The 15,967-nt window shown below is 43.8% G+C and overlaps 1 protein-coding gene across 3 annotated transcripts in view; it reads left to right on the forward strand.

Annotated features, from left to right (window-relative positions):
- Window positions 1-15,967, forward strand: part of LOC124795189 (transmembrane protein 241-like) — an 80,675-nt gene that overhangs the window by 41,312 nt on the left and 23,396 nt on the right. For all 3 annotated transcript variants that reach the window (XM_047259092.1, XM_047259093.1, XM_047259094.1), the window contains exon 3: window positions 15,041-15,202. In XM_047259092.1, coding sequence (XP_047115048.1) covers window positions 15,041-15,202 — 162 coding nt within the window. The remainder of the gene's footprint in view (window positions 1-15,040; window positions 15,203-15,967) is intronic.

The following is a 15,967-nucleotide window of genomic DNA, read 5'->3' on the forward strand; positions in this document are numbered from 1 at the left end:
TGGGAGTGGATCTGGGTTACATGGTTTCTGAGCTGATGGACAAAATTGGGCTAATCTTGATCCGGTGGTGGCAGAGTGTTGGAGTCCACACATTCAGCAAGTACATGCAACAACTCACTGGGCACTAGCTTAGCCGATGAAGCATCTAAGTCTGGTTTATAAGTGTTCCTTCGGCTCAGCAGCACCATGGGAACATCCTTAGTCCACTCAGTGTTGTGGCACATCAGTGCTGCTTTAAATGAGCAGTGTCATCTTACAGTCATCTTGTTGCTGGCCGGGTGGTAGCTCATCGTTTTGTGGTGGACTATGCAGCAAAATTTAATGCACTTTAATTCAAATTACCATGCATGCTCTGTTGTGATGTACAGCGGACAGTCGAATTGTGGTATCCATTGCGACAATAAAGAAAGAAAGAAAGAAAGCAAAGACTAATATTTCTGCTGAAATATTGTCTAACATTGCAGCTCCTGGCCAGTGAATGAAATGGTTCATGATAATGAGTAGATAGCGTTGGCCCTTGGATGGTGGTAATGACCTGATGATTTCGATGTGGACATGGATGAAGCAGACAGTTGAGTTCCAGAAGTTCTCTACAGCTGCAGGCACATTTCTGTGACTCTTTCTGCACTGACCCTTAATGCAACTGCTCATCCATTTATGGCAATCTTTTTGTATCCTTAACCACACACAACAATTTGTCGTCAGACGGTTCGTTGATCATACACCAGGGTGTCAAAATTTGTGTGAAAGTTGTAACTTTGTCACTTCTGAATGTGGCTAGTAGGATGGGGCGATGTTTTAAGGTGGACATATTGGCATACAGTTTGATATTGGTTGCAGCAGTCTCAGTTAGCTGGAGGTCAATGTTTATGATGCTGCTGTTAGTAGTTCCCGGTCTGTTTGTTGCTCCCTGGCGAGCTTAGTTTAATCAATCATGCTAGAGATGCTGCCGACCCAAGAGAGACAATGGGCAACTTCATTGTTAATACCAGGTATGTGTCAAACATCGGTGCTAAATTGTGAGATGAACACCAGCTGGTTTACTGCTTTGGTGAACAGTTCATGTTGTTCTCTCAAGAGGCATACATCAACAGTTTGTGATCATTGTAAATGTGAAGTCTCTGGGGTTCAGCTGAAGCCTGAAGTATTTAATGGCCTTGTACATTGCTACGTGTTCCCAGTCATACCCTTTTCTTTTGCAGTGGTGACAGCTTGTGTGAGAGGAATGCTAGTGGTTGCCATGCGTCATTGCACCGTTGCTAGAGCACTGCACCACTTGCTGACAGACTAGCATCAACTACCTTTGCCAAGGGCGCACTAGGGTCAGAATGCACAAGCAGTACAGCATACATGAAACTCTTTTTGGTTACTTTCCTGCCAAGGTTGTACCATCAGTCCACATTATGGGTGAGTTGCCTTTACTCTTTGGGACAGAAAGTGCTGCAGCTAATGGCTCTTGTAGCTCTGCTGAGCCTTGAAGGTGGCAACGATATAAATTCAACATGCCCAGAAATTGGCGCAATTCCAAAGTGTTGCTGGGCTGTGCGATGGGCAAGAGAGCTGCCACTTTATCAGGTAGTCGTAGCAATCCCACAGATGATATCCTGTGCCCCAGGAAATCCGCTTGTATCTGACTGAAGGTACATTTACCTCTGTTGAGGACCACACCATGCCATTTCGGCCATTTTGAAGATGCTGCTCTGAAGATGCTGAAAAAAATCACAATGTCACCAAGATAGACGAAGCAAAAAGACAGACCTTGTAGTACCGAGTCGATAAACCTTTGCCAAGTTTGTGCAGCACTCCTGAAACCAAGTATCATAAATGTGCTCTCAAACACTTCAAAAGGAGTAATTATAACCACCTATGGGATATTCTGTTGTGCCATGGGTACCTGCATCTATGCTTTAGCACAGTCCAGTATGCTGAAGATGTTGGCACCACCCAACACACAATTGTGATCATGCACCAATGGCACATAGTATCTTTTTGGTATTGTTCTGGCATTAAGAACTCTATAATTGTCACACAGACCCCACACGCCACAATTTTTCAGAACTAGATGTAACAGTGAGAGTACCAGGGGCAGCTGACTCCTCATGGATCATACAGGCAAGCACTGTCTTTGTGATCACCAGTTGATCTGGAGCCAAATATCATGGTCTACAAGATGAGGGAGGCCTGTTGGTTGTCTTGGTATAATGAAAAGGTCAAGCATTTCCTGCTTAGTTAGGCATGCAAAGAGTTTGTGTCAGGGCTGTTGTGACTTGGCAAGACAGCCAAGCCACTAGGAGGGGAAGCCGAAAGGCACGTGTTTAAGCTCACGCTGACTGGCGTGAGGTCTGGAACAGTTAAAGGAATAGAGACTAGCAAAAAAGGTACGTAGCTTCTGGAATACTTAACTTTAATCCATAATTGGTGAACATCGGTCTGACGGTACATGCATCACAAGATAAATAGCAAATGATAATGGCGCCTTGCTAGGTTGTAACAAATGACGTAACTGAAGGCTGTGCTAAACTATCGTCTCGGCAAATGAGAGCGTAATTTGTCAGTGAACCATCGCTGGCAAAGTCGGCTGTACAACTTGGGCGAGTGCTAGGAAGTCTCTCTAGACCTGCCGTGTGGCGGCGCTCGGTCTGCAATCACTGATAGTGGCGACACGCGGGTCCGACGTATACTAACGGACCGCGGCCGATTTAAAGGCTACCACCTAGCAAGTGTGGTGTTTGGCGGTGACACCACAAGGGCTGTGCGCAAAACAGTTGGCGTTGCACTAGTGCGGACTGTGCCGACAGGAGCCGGTCTCATTGCATCCTGTTCCGCTACCAGTTACTCTACCATGTCCAAGGATGTGTGAGCCTGGGACGCTATGATTGCTTTGACAGGCGGTGGTAAATGGCTGCTCTATATTGTGCATATTAAATAGCCCAGTATGGTTCCCACATCCACTTTGCTTTGTAGGTGCCACAAGTACTGCAAAAGCTTTCTATCTCTGATATTTTCTTATGTGGGGAAAGTGCTGTATTCACTCTTCCTGTGATGCTGACATTCGCTGGATCAGTTCTGCCTTAAAATTGTCACAGGATTTAGACGTTGGTGGTATGATAATTACATGTTGTACTACCTCCACAGTGTACAGGTGATCTGATTGACTTACTATCAGTGCAAATTTGGTATCATCCGCCAAAATTCTGGAATAAAAAAGCTGGCTTCCAGCTGCACAAACGATATAGTTGGATTGTGTTGCTGGAAATGTGGTAGCTGTATGACCAGTTGTGACATAGCAGGATTAGCCATAGCGGATGTATCAGACATTTCATAAATCTCCTTTGTGAGCAGTCGTTAATTCAGTGGTACTGTGCAGGCCATCACACCAGTTTGTTGGTGCAAGTCGGGTAGGCTGTAGTTTGATGATATAATCTTGCATGTATCTCAATATGGGTAAATTGGGCAACACGAAAAGGTCCCTTGTGCAACCAATAACAAACTTTGTTGAATGCAGTCGCAGGAGAAATGGAGAATACACATACTAGGTTTAGAGAATAGGAGCTCATAGTTGTTGTTGTGGTCTTCAGTCCTGAGACTGGTTTGATGCAGCTCTACATGCTACCCTATCCTGTGCAAGCTTCTTCATCTCCCAGTACCTACTGCAACCTACATCCTTCTGAATCTGCTTAGTGTATTCATCTCTTGGTCTCCCCCTACGATATTCACCCTCCACGCTGCCCTCCAATAGTAAATAGGTGATCCCTTGATGCCTCAGAACATGTCCTGCCAACCAATTCCTTCTTCTAGTCAATTTATGCCACAAACTTCTCTTCTCCCCAGTCCTATTCAATACCTACTCATTAGTTATGTGATCTACCCATCTAATCTTCAGCATTCTTCTGTAGCACCACATTTCAAAAGCTTCTATTCTCTTCTTGTCCAAACTATTTATTGCCCATGTTTCACTTCCATACATGGCTACACTTCATACAAATACTTTCAGAAATGACGTCCTGGCACTTAAATCTATACTCGATGTTAACAAATTTCTCTTCTTCAGAAACGCTTTCCTTGCCATTGCCAGTCTACAATTTATATCCTCTCTACTTCGACCATCATCAGTTATTTTGCTCCCCAAATAGCAAAACTCCTTTACTACTTTAAGTGTCTCATTTCTTAATCTAATTCCCTCAGCATCACCTGACTTAATTTATCCTCGTTTTGCTTTTGTTGATGTTCATCTTATACCCTCCTTTCAAGACACTGTCCATTCCGTCCAACTGCTCTTCCAAGTCCTTTGCTGTCTCTGACAGAATTACAATGTCGTCGGTGAACCTCAAAGTTTTTATTTCTTCTCCATGGATTTTAATACCAGCTCATAAGTCAATGTTAATCCACAAGGAACAATATACATGTAAGTTATCCCATAATTAGGCACGAAAGATAGAATAACATAAAAACCATAAATCAAAGAATAAACAAAACCAAAACACATACATAAAGCACAGAATCCCTGGTGTCTGGTGCAAAATGTTTGACAGCACAGTGTTTACAAACACGTGCACACACCACGTGTGACACAACACTACGTAACGGCAGACGGTCACTACCTTGACTTTTTTCTGTACTTTCCGAGTTTTCACTATGTTCTATTGGTTTTCACTCTTTAAACTGTTCACGTTCTGTCACTGGATTGCTCATATCTATTTCGTATTGTTGTATTATGTAGTTCCTGGTAGTGGTGCAGAGGCATTTTGATCCACTATCTGCAGAGTATTATTCATACTAAAACTGGCTTCAGTTATATTATATTCCCCATAACTTAAATCGATGGATAGTTCTTTTTTATATTCTCATCTATAACTAAGTCTATGTTTGCTATTTTGGCCATCTGGCTTTTGTCATCTTGAATTTGTTACAACATGACATAAAAAGGATTCTAACGAAGGGCAGTAAGTTATTCCACAAAATAAAATTGCAGTACAGTATGTACATTGTTAATTGCACTTAGCAACCATGCAGTGCCATGAAACACTATGTACTTTGCTGTTACGTGCAACATTTTCTTTGTACATGGTGATGATCTGGCTGCTGGTGTATAGCACTTGAAATATGCTCACTATTTTTATACACTTGAATTTAGCATATTTCGTGACAGTACTCACTTTTCCGTGGATGTTTATGAGATGATATTTGACTTTTTTGTGTTGGCTTCAGTCGTCTAGTGGAAGTATGATTCCATAATGATGTTTTGTCAGCTGCGGAAATGTCCTGGTTCAATGCGTTTGCCTCATTTTTGGTGCTTCAAATACCATTTTTCTGAATGTGCTTCATTGCCGACTGACTACGGTCAAAGACGACTCCAGCGTCAAAGACACTTTACACAACACACAAGCTTCCACTTGTAACCAGTCTCTTTGGTATTATTCATCACATCTACTAATATTAATCAATATGCTGTCACTCTCGAACATATAAGCAAATTAGCATAAAATAAGGCAAATTACTATTCACAAAAAATATTCTGACAAAAATATAAGCAAACATTTACAACCTCCCTCATTACATTTGGTATCGACAAATCCGGTAGAAAATAACACATCTCTCAGATCCATTACACACTGCAAAGGCAATGCAGTGCGATGTAAAGATTCTGCAGTCCTTCTTTCCTGCGTACAACCAAATGTGATTATGAAAACACTTCCCTCATGTGTAGCATTACCATTGGCATCTATTGTTTGTAGTTCACTTTTGTGGCATATCGTCTGTATTCAATGTCCACGATTACTTCTTCACCAAAAGTTACTGTCGTTTCATGCAGCACCATTTGTAGACCCCCCCTCCCCCTTATTTACTTTATTAATTCCAGTTCACTCAATTTTAGTGGTACACAGATATGAAGGCAACTACTGAATTTTACCGTGTGCCTAAACCAACCTACACAACACTTCCTATGTCTTTATGGATCTATGCTTAATGACAGTACCAGCATAATAAAGAGTCGTTCAATTTTAACACAGTTTATTTATCTTTTTAAACATGTATATGGTCCTTAGTGAGTCCCACACAGTCTGACGTCACTCAGGCTGTCTAGCCTCGGTGACAAGATTCACCATGTAATTTATGTTCAGAAAGATTAACAACTTTTCTGCTTCCGAGTCATCACCAGTCCATCACCTTTGGCTACTTGTAATCCACTGATGCCTCTCCAACATCTCCCAACTGCATGCAGTCCAATGGGGTACTCTCCAACTGTTGATGTGAAACTGCCCTGTCTGGAACCTTCTAGAAGACCAACATTCTAGTAACCACTGGAAGTAGGTGGCTGTTATCGATGATTGGTAAGGGTATCAGTAATTGTTCCCTTACAGTTGAACAATTGCCCTAGACTCGGATTTTGAACCTTCTGGAAGCCCATAAAGAGCAGTACCCCGTAGAAGCATCCCCCCCCCCCTTCTCCCCTCCCCAACATCTATTACATGGAGCTAACCTTCATTTGTAATTGCAGCCTTAAGTCTACTAGCTGCTTGAAAAACATCTCTCTATACCAGCAGTTCTAAAAAGTTGACTGTCATTATTTCAATCCATGTGGAAAATATTTGGAATGGTTCCTGATAATTTAAGTTCTGTAATACATTACTGAAAACTACATTTTATGTATCATTTGAGGTAGATCTTCCTCAGAGCCTTTAACTAAAAGCTTTGCATAGTTCACACATAATCTGTCATGTTATTTTCATTGTTTGTTTGAAATTCTCCACTTCCCCTCAATAGCTGCCTTGCTCAATTTGAGACATTGTGTTTTTGCTTTTCCTTTCTCATAGTTGGCACATCATATGCTGTTCCCATAAGAACTTTCATTATAAAATGGCCCCATTCATTTACATTTGTGTAACCTTAATTTTCTTAGATATTCAATTTTTTGCATAATTTAAGCTGGTATGCTTACCTATTCTTAAGGAAAGTATCATAATCTGCATATCTTATTTCTTGCCTGATGAGTCTGTTTCTTTTAGTATTATTTTAACTCTTCGTGTTAAGGGTCTGATCACTAGCAATTGTAAAGCCGTTTTAGGATGGTCACATCCTATACAATCTGTTCATTGGTTTGCTTTTAGTTCCTCACAAAGTTCAGATTTCCCCCTTCCGCACACTTCTAATAATCCTGTCATGTCCCGTTTAATGTTTTTAACACCTCTTCCAACTCCAATAACCCATCTTTGATCCCCAAATTTCTGGGGTTTATTGTTCCTCAGTAAATTGCAGTAGAAGCAGTTATATTTATAGAATTCATCGTATTGTTACAGAAAAAGCCTTAGTAGTGTGCTGCTTCACACAGTACAATTAATTAAATATCTATACATAATGTTGCAAAAGAATAAGCATGTAAGGATTGTAGTGGGGAATGGGAATGATCAACTTAGGTTTCTTGGGAGAATTTTAAGAAGGTGCAGTTCTTCTATAAAGGAGACCACATACACAACCCTAGTGTGATCCATTCTTGAGTACTGCTCAAGTGTCCTCTGGAGATCTTTGGAGAACTCAAACGGGAATCCCTGATGGATGGGCGATGTTCTTTTCGAGGTGCAGTATTGAGAAAATTTATAGAAACAGCATTTGAAGCTGACGACAGAACGATTCTACTGCTGTCAGTGTACATTTCGCATAAGGACCATGAAGGCAAGACTAGAGAAATTAGGGCTGGTAGGGAGGCATATAGAAAGTCAATTTTCTCTTGCTCACTTTGCAAGTGGAATTGTTGTTGTTGTTGTTGTTGTGGTCTTCAGTCCTGAGACTGGTTTGATGCAGCTCTCCATGCTAATCTATCCTGCGCAAGCTCCTTCTGTAGTGACGTAACAAGACTGTTACGCCACACGGTAGTAGCCAAAAGAAAGGCACGCTAGACTAATGCTGTGGCCGATAGTGCACGAACGGCAATAAGCAGACGGGCGTGAAGTCTGGAACATGAGAACTTATGAATGAATAAGAAGAAAAGTATGTAGATACTTTTTACTTATCTTTTATTGATTCCTTGGAATACATCTCTCTTGAATACTCGTAAGCTATAGGCACTGATACAAATAGCTCCTTGCTAGTTCGTAGCCATTAACTTCTGATGGCTATTCTGTCTCTCGGCTAATGAGAGAGAAAGGCTTCGTACAACTGGGCGATAGCTAGGTTCGCGTACAACTGGGCGGTAGCTTGGTTCTCGTACAACTGGGGCGGTAGCTAGGTTCTCGTACAACTGGGGTCGAGTCCACTCTCGTATCACGAGACCTGCCTTGGTGGTGGCGCTAGGTCTGCGATCACAGTGGCGACACGCGGGTCCGACATGTACTACATGGACCGCGGCCGATTTAAACTACCACCTAGCAAGTGTGGTGTCTGGCGGTGACACCACATTCCTCCCCCGCAAATCGGCGAACGGTCGTGTAATAAGGCTTCCTCCCGCCGTGGGGAGGACCACATGTTGACGTATGCGAGGAGGTGGGGAGCCTAACAACAGGCGAGGCTGTGCCACCCGCACCCGGCCATCCGGTCCGAGGGGAGCTAGGAAACGCCTGCAAAACTAGTCCAGGGTGCACGTCAACATGCGGTGTATGCGCCCGTAAAGAAACATGAGGGGCCGAAGTGTCGACCTCCATTGCGTCGGGGTAGCCGACGTGCGATGACGTCATGTGGTCCGGAGCGGTCGGGAGTTCCATGGCGGAGGACAGCTGGTCACGGGAAGCGATCGGCGGCGCGTGACCCTGGGAGGCGCCTGGCGGCGGCAACGAAGCGTCGAATGCGGTCGGCGCCGGCGGCGGCTGCTGCTGCTGCTGCTGCTGCGGCGGCGGCGGCGCGTCGCCATGGGGCAAAATGGAAGGCATCGTCGGTAACACCTGGGGATGAGGCGAGCCAGTAGATGGGTCCCCAGGGCGCTGACCGGACGGCACCGTCGCTGAAAGCAGACGGGGAGCGGCAGAACCCGAGCGACGACAGAGGCGCAGCTGATTGAGATGCCGACGCACCTCACCAGAGGCCCCCAAAACCAAATACATCGCGCGGCCGAGGCAGCGAAGAATGCGCCCTGCGAGCCAACGCCGTGAACCTCGATAGTTGCGATAAAATACAACGTCGCCTGGAGCAAAAGCAGGAGTCTGCCGCTGCACAGGAACCTGATGCGGCGGATGCAGCAAAGACATCAAGGTGCGATGAGGACGACCGTGGAGCAACTCAGCCGGCGAGCGACCATCTCGGGGCTGAGAGCGATACGAAGACAAAAAGAGCAACAATGCGTCCTCCCTTTTTTTTTTTTTTTTTTTTTTTCAACAACAAAACACCACGTCGAACAAAAAGTCTCTCCTTGTGAGCAAAAAATCGGCGAACCAACGGATCCTCGATCCGAGACTTTGACAAAGGCCATTGCGTAGCAACAAAACGTAAAACAGTAGCAAGGACAGGGTCAGCAGCTGTGGCTGTAGCGACACGACGAAAATCAATCGGAAACGATTCGACCACTTCATCGGTTTCCGAATCAATGAACATGCAAGCAAGTTCGGAAGAATCGAATGCTTTATCCTCCGCAACCGGCAAACGGGACAACGCATCGGCGTTTCCGTGCTTAGCAGTGGACCGATACAAGATATCGTAGCGGTACTGCGAGAGGAAAATAGACCAGCGAATGAATTTCTGCGCTGTACGTGGAGGGACAGGCTTGTTCGGATGAAAAAGCGACGTCAAAGGTTTGTGGTCTGTGATGATGGTAAAGTGACGACCATACAAGAAATCATGGAACTTAGTAACACCAAACACGAGAGCCAAAGCTTCTTTCTCGATCTGTGAATAATTTCTTTGCGCAGACGAGAGCAATTTGGACGCAAAGGCAATAGGGCGATCATGTGAGCCAACTTTGTGCGCAAGCACAGCACCGATCCCGAAATCCGATGCATCTACCATCAACAAAAGGGGTTTCTGGGGATCGAAAGGCGTAAGGCAAGTATTAGAAAGCAACGCCGATTTCAACTGGCGAAAGGCGCGTTCACATTCCGTCGTCCAGACGAACGGAACACCTTTACGGCGTAAGCGATGAAGCGGAGCTGAAATGGAAGAGGCATTGCGCACATATTTATGATAATAGTTAATTTTACCCAACACACTCTGTAGCTGTTTCAGATTTTGAGGGGAAGGCAAATCGTGTATGGCACGGAGGTGCTCTGGACTCGGATGTATGCCTTGGGCATTAATGACATGTCCCAGGTATGGTAAGTCACGAGCAAAAAACACACATTTGTCCTTCCTCAAGCGAAGACCATTTTGCCGCAAGACCTGAAATAATGTTCGTAAATTCGCAAGATGATCTTCTTCTGTCTGTCCGGAGATCACTATATCGTCCAGATAGTTTGCTGCAGTAGGGACCGACGCACAAATAGTTTGTAAATATTGCTGAAACAAGGCAGGGGCGAATGCACACCCGAAAGGCAGTCTTTTGAAGCGGTACAATCCAAGATGCGTTTTAACCACCAATACGCGCTGGGATTCGTCGTCCACCGGTATTTGCAAGTACGCATCGGCTAGGTCCAACTTTGAAAAATATTTTCCCGGGCACAGTTTAGCAAAAAGATCTTCCGGGCGGGGCAAAGGAAAAGTAGCAGTCACTAGCTGTGGATTCACTGTGGCCTTGAAGTCCACGCAAAGTCTCAATTTTCCGGAAGGTTTTGGCAAAATTACTAAGGGTGAGGCCCAGAGAGAAGCTTGCACACGTTCAATTACACCCTGTGATTCGAGATCGTGTAACGTTCTTGCGACCTCATCACGCAATGCGTGGGGAACATTGCGCGCTCTGAAAAATTTCGGTTGCGCGTTTACCTTCAGTTCTAAATGTGCTTCATAGTTTTTAGCGCAACCTAAGCCCGGTGCAAAAATGTCTGCAAATTCGTCACACAGCCGGGAAACACTGTCTGTAGGCACAGTCTGATTCACTGAGAGGACCTGATTTACAATAGACATGTTAAACAACTTAAATAAATCTAGACCAAATAAGTTCACAGCAGAAGAAGAACGAAGAACGTAAAATGACACAAGTTTTGTTTGTCCCTTGTATGTTGCAAGAAGGCTGCACTGTCCTAACACAGGAATTTTCTGTCCGGAATATGTAGTTAGCTTAACATTTGCGGAACGCAACGGAGGTTTGCCCAGTTGTTTGTACGTGTCGTGATTGAGCAATGAAACTGCAGCTCCGGTATCGAGCTGGAATGGTATCACTTGGCCGTCAAAGTCTAAGTCCACAAAAAGTTTATTGTCCTGCTGACGACAAGAGCGACTGTTTTGTGCAATTGGAACAGACACTGGTACAGAATCACTTGCTAATTGACGTGATTTCCGGCGACGTCGACGCACAGTTTTTGTGGGACGATCACAGTCACTGTTAGAGAAAGTGTCACTGGACGAAGTGGAATTAACGACATGAATGTCCATAGGCGAAGGTCCACGAGCCTGAGTGTCCTTGGTTCGATTCCGGCGCGAAGCAAAGGGCCTGGAACGATTGTGATTGTCTGATCTGAGCTTTTTCTGGCAAACACTTTGAACATGTCCTTTCTTATTGCAGAAAAAGCAAATAGCTTGGCGTGACGGGCAATGTTCACGCGAATGTCTAGTAGCACACCGCGGGCATGATTTCACTACATTTGTGGGCTGGCGCGGCACACCTGGCGTAGCACGCGGCGGTCGCTGTGTGTCCGTGCGCGAGGCCCGGTTACCGGGCCGCGCTGCGCGTCCAGCGGGCCGGTTAACGTTACACACGGCTGGCGAAGTTTCAAAAGATTCCTGAGCACAGTCCAGTGTGTCCTGTCTATCCAATATGTCTATCACTTGTTGAAGGGAGGGATTAATTAGTTTCAAAATTTGCTCCCGTATGCGAACATCAGAAACGTTCTGTGCAATTGCATCACGCACCATTGTATCTGAATAAGAAAGACCACAGTCACATTCAAAGGCACAGTCCCTAGTAAGTCCTTGCAATGTCGCTACCCACTCCCTATTAGTTTGACCGGCCGTACGTTTTGTACGAAAAAACGTATACCGTTTTGCAACCACATTAACTGTTTCTTTGAAATAGGCATCTAAGGCAGACAAAATTTCCTCGTATGACAAAGTTGCTACGTCGCGTCGGGGAAACAATTTCACTATCACACGGTATGTGGACACACCGACACAAGAAAGCAAAAACGGCTGCCGCTCATTACCTTGAATTCTGTAGGCAGCCATGTGAAAGGCGAACTGACGAGACCACTCTTGCCAGGTCTCGTGGTTCGGGTCGTAGTGCCTAAAAGGCGGTGCAACGGCAGGTTGTGGCTGCGGTAGCGGTGAAGCGGCTGCGGCCGCATCGGTGTGCAGCGCACGTTGACCCTGGACGAGCTGTCCAAGGGCATCCAGTAACGCCTGCGTCTGCTGATTCTGCAAGCGATAAAATTCGGACAGTACATCGGGAGATTGTGGCGAAGCCATGACACAAATAAATGTAAGCAATCAGAAATAAATGTAAGCAATCAGAAAAAAGTTTTTACTCGTCGCCAATCTGTAGTGACGTAACAAGACTGTTACGCCACACGGTAGTAGCCAAAAGAAAGGCACGCTAGACTAATGCTGTGGCCGATAGTGCACGAACGGCAATAAGCAGACGGGCGTGAAGTCTGGAACATGAGAACTTATGAATGAATAAGAAGAAAAGTATGTAGATACTTTTTACTTATCTTTTATTGATTCCTTGGAATACATCTCTCTTGAATACTCGTAAGCTATAGGCACTGATACAAATAGCTCCTTGCTAGTTCGTAGCCATTAACTTCTGATGGCTATTCTGTCTCTCGGCTAATGAGAGAGAAAGGCTTCGTACAACTGGGCGATAGCTAGGTTCGCGTACAACTGGGCGGTAGCTTGGTTCTCGTACAACTGGGGCGGTAGCTAGGTTCTCGTACAACTGGGGTCGAGTCCACTCTCGTATCACGAGACCTGCCTTGGTGGTGGCGCTAGGTCTGCGATCACAGTGGCGACACGCGGGTCCGACATGTACTACATGGACCGCGGCCGATTTAAACTACCACCTAGCAAGTGTGGTGTCTGGCGGTGACACCACACCTTCATCTCCCAGTACCTACTGCAACCTACATCCTTCTGAATCTGCTTAGTGTATTCATCTCTTGGTCTCCCTCTACAATTTTTACCCTCCACGCTGCCCTCCAATGCTAAATTTGTGATCCTTTGATGCCTCAGGACATGTCCTACCAACCGATCCCTTCTTCTAGTCAAGTTGTGCCACAAACTTCTCTTCTCCCCAATTCTATTCAATACCTCCTCATTAGTTACGTGATCTACCCACTTAATCTTCAACATTCTTCTGTAGCACCACATTTCGAAAGCTTCTATTCTCTTCTTGTCCAAACTACTTATTGTCCATGTTTCACTTCCATACATGGCTACACTCCATACAAATACTTTCAGAAACGACTTCCTGAAACTTAAGTCTATACTCGATGTTAACAAATTTCTCTTCTTCAGAAATGCTTTCCTTGTCATTGCCAGTCTACAATTTATATCCTCTCTACTTCGACCATCATCAGTTATTTTTCTCCCCAAATAGCAAAACTCCTTTACTACTTTAAGTGTCTCATTTCCTAATCTAATTCCCTCAGCATCACCCGACTTAATTCGACTAGATTCCATTATCCTCGTTTTGCTTTTGTTGATGTTCATCTTATATCCTCCTTTCAAGACACTGTCCATTCCGTTCAACTGCTCTTCCAAGTCCTTTGCTGTCTCTGACAGAATTACAATGTCATCGGCGACCTCAAAGTTTTTATTTCTTCTCCCTGGATTTTAATACCTACTCCAAATTTTTCTTTTGTTTCCTTTACTGCTTGCTCAATATACAGATTGAATAACATTGGGGAGAGGCTACAACCCTGTCTCACTCCCTTCCCAACCACTGCTTCCCTTTCATGTCCCTCGACTCTTATAACTGCCATCTAGTTTCTGTACAAATTGTAAATAGCCTTTCGCTCCCTGTATTTTACCCCTGCCACCTGTGCAAGTGGAATAGGAAACAGAATGACTAGTAGTGGTACAGGGTACCCACTACCACACATCATACAGTGGCTTACAGAGTATGTATGTAGATATAGATGTGGAAACTAATTTCGGATAGTGAGGTTTTGTGAGGACTGCAAAGAATTTGGTCCATGGTGTAGAGGTATTGTGTGAGTTCCCTGAGTGGTATTCCCAATATTCTGCCACACAGACAGGAATATGAACCAGCACATGACAGTATCTATTGTACTATAGCCTGCCATGGTTCAAAGAGTTTGGCAACACATGTGTCCAGCAGCCTCATCTCAAGTCTGAATACTTCAGAGTCTGAGTGTGGGCTCAAAATTTGTTTGTGTGCGATTGTGTGCTGATGTTGTTGTGCAACAGACTGTCTTTGTGTGACATGCTTTGAAGTCTAAGAGGCTGGAGATATTGCCATCTGCTGTGAGTAGCCCATACATACTATTTCTTTGTAAAGTAAACCATGAAGGTGCTACCTTGGGGTACTAATTGCTGCTTGAACATTTGGATTAGACATTAGGATCTACTATGGTTAGTTTCTTTAATTGTCACCAAGATGTCATTAAGAACCTTTGATGTTAGTTCTGTATCAGGAGCTGTTACCACATGCTTTTGTGTAATGAATTTTAAAGTATGAATGCAGGTACAAATATTACATAGTTTTCATTAAATTCTACCAGTGCTGAAAATGATGTGAATACACACAGGATCAAACACTGATATTAAAATTCTATTGCTCTCTGCAGTTTAAGTAAATACAGGTGTACTGAGCCAACATTAGTTTCAAAAGTTATCTATAAATTATTTTGCTATTGTAAAGCACTCATTCAAATGGAACAACAGTGCAGGTATCAAGGCAAATTAAATTTTGTTAACACTCTCTTTTCTAACTTATGGTAGTTATTGTCATTATACTCTAACTTATAGTGGCTATTACTTTCTGAGGAAAATTTTGTGATTACAGCCTATTCCGGTATTTGTGAGTGTGGGTAGCCTTCCAAGAGTTTGTGTGTTCCTGCTGGACTATGTGTCATCAGCTATCAAGGCTACAGCATTGCAGCTGACTGCAGGGTTGGTTTGCTTATTGGCAGCTACATCTGTCATCTTGCTGGACGTGAGTCTGCCTGTGAGTATACCTGATGAACAGGTTCTAATAATAAATCAGCATCAGCAGTAGTAGCAACAGTAACAACAACAACTGATAACAAACATAACGACCACTTGACATTAATGTTGACTAAATGTGAGACCGTCTTATTGCTTTGCCTGGATAGGTGCCAGAACCAGCTTATTGCTTTGCCTGATTGAATTTTTTCAGACTTTTCCTTATTGGCAGGTGATATTAACCAAATCTTTGTAAGTTTGTTATGTTTTATTTTTCCGTGAGCTATAAACAAGTCTATTGAATCACAATTATCCCCATGAACTTTTCCTTCCTTCATACCCATGGCTTTGTACATCTTGTGTATCATTACATTCAGAATGACATTTTTTTCAACTATCTGTTTCTCCTCTTGCACACTAATAACTTGAAGATAATATTGGAATCTTGTACATTTAACTCTGTTGTTATTATCCCCAACAGGTAAGAACAGGTAAGCAATGATTGTAAGTTTCTGTTTTGTTTTCCTTGTAGTCTTATTGTTTTCAATTATTGGTAAAATGTTTGAGCGGGGTGAAAACAAAACTCCCTATCAATTATGCAGTGGATTTTTGCCTACATTGCTACATTGTTTTAGTGAAATGAAGAATGGGAAGGTATCAGATTGGCTGGCGTAAGGTGTAGTTTTGCAAAATAGAGTTTATTTGCTTGAAAGAAGTTAGTGTAGTTAATAAAAAATTAATTAGTGATTTGAGGCAAAATAACACAATACATTTTTGTCCAAATTTA

This window comes from Schistocerca piceifrons, chromosome 4 (assembly GCF_021461385.2).
Source record: "Schistocerca piceifrons isolate TAMUIC-IGC-003096 chromosome 4, iqSchPice1.1, whole genome shotgun sequence".
Taxonomy (NCBI): domain Eukaryota; kingdom Metazoa; phylum Arthropoda; class Insecta; order Orthoptera; family Acrididae; genus Schistocerca; species Schistocerca piceifrons.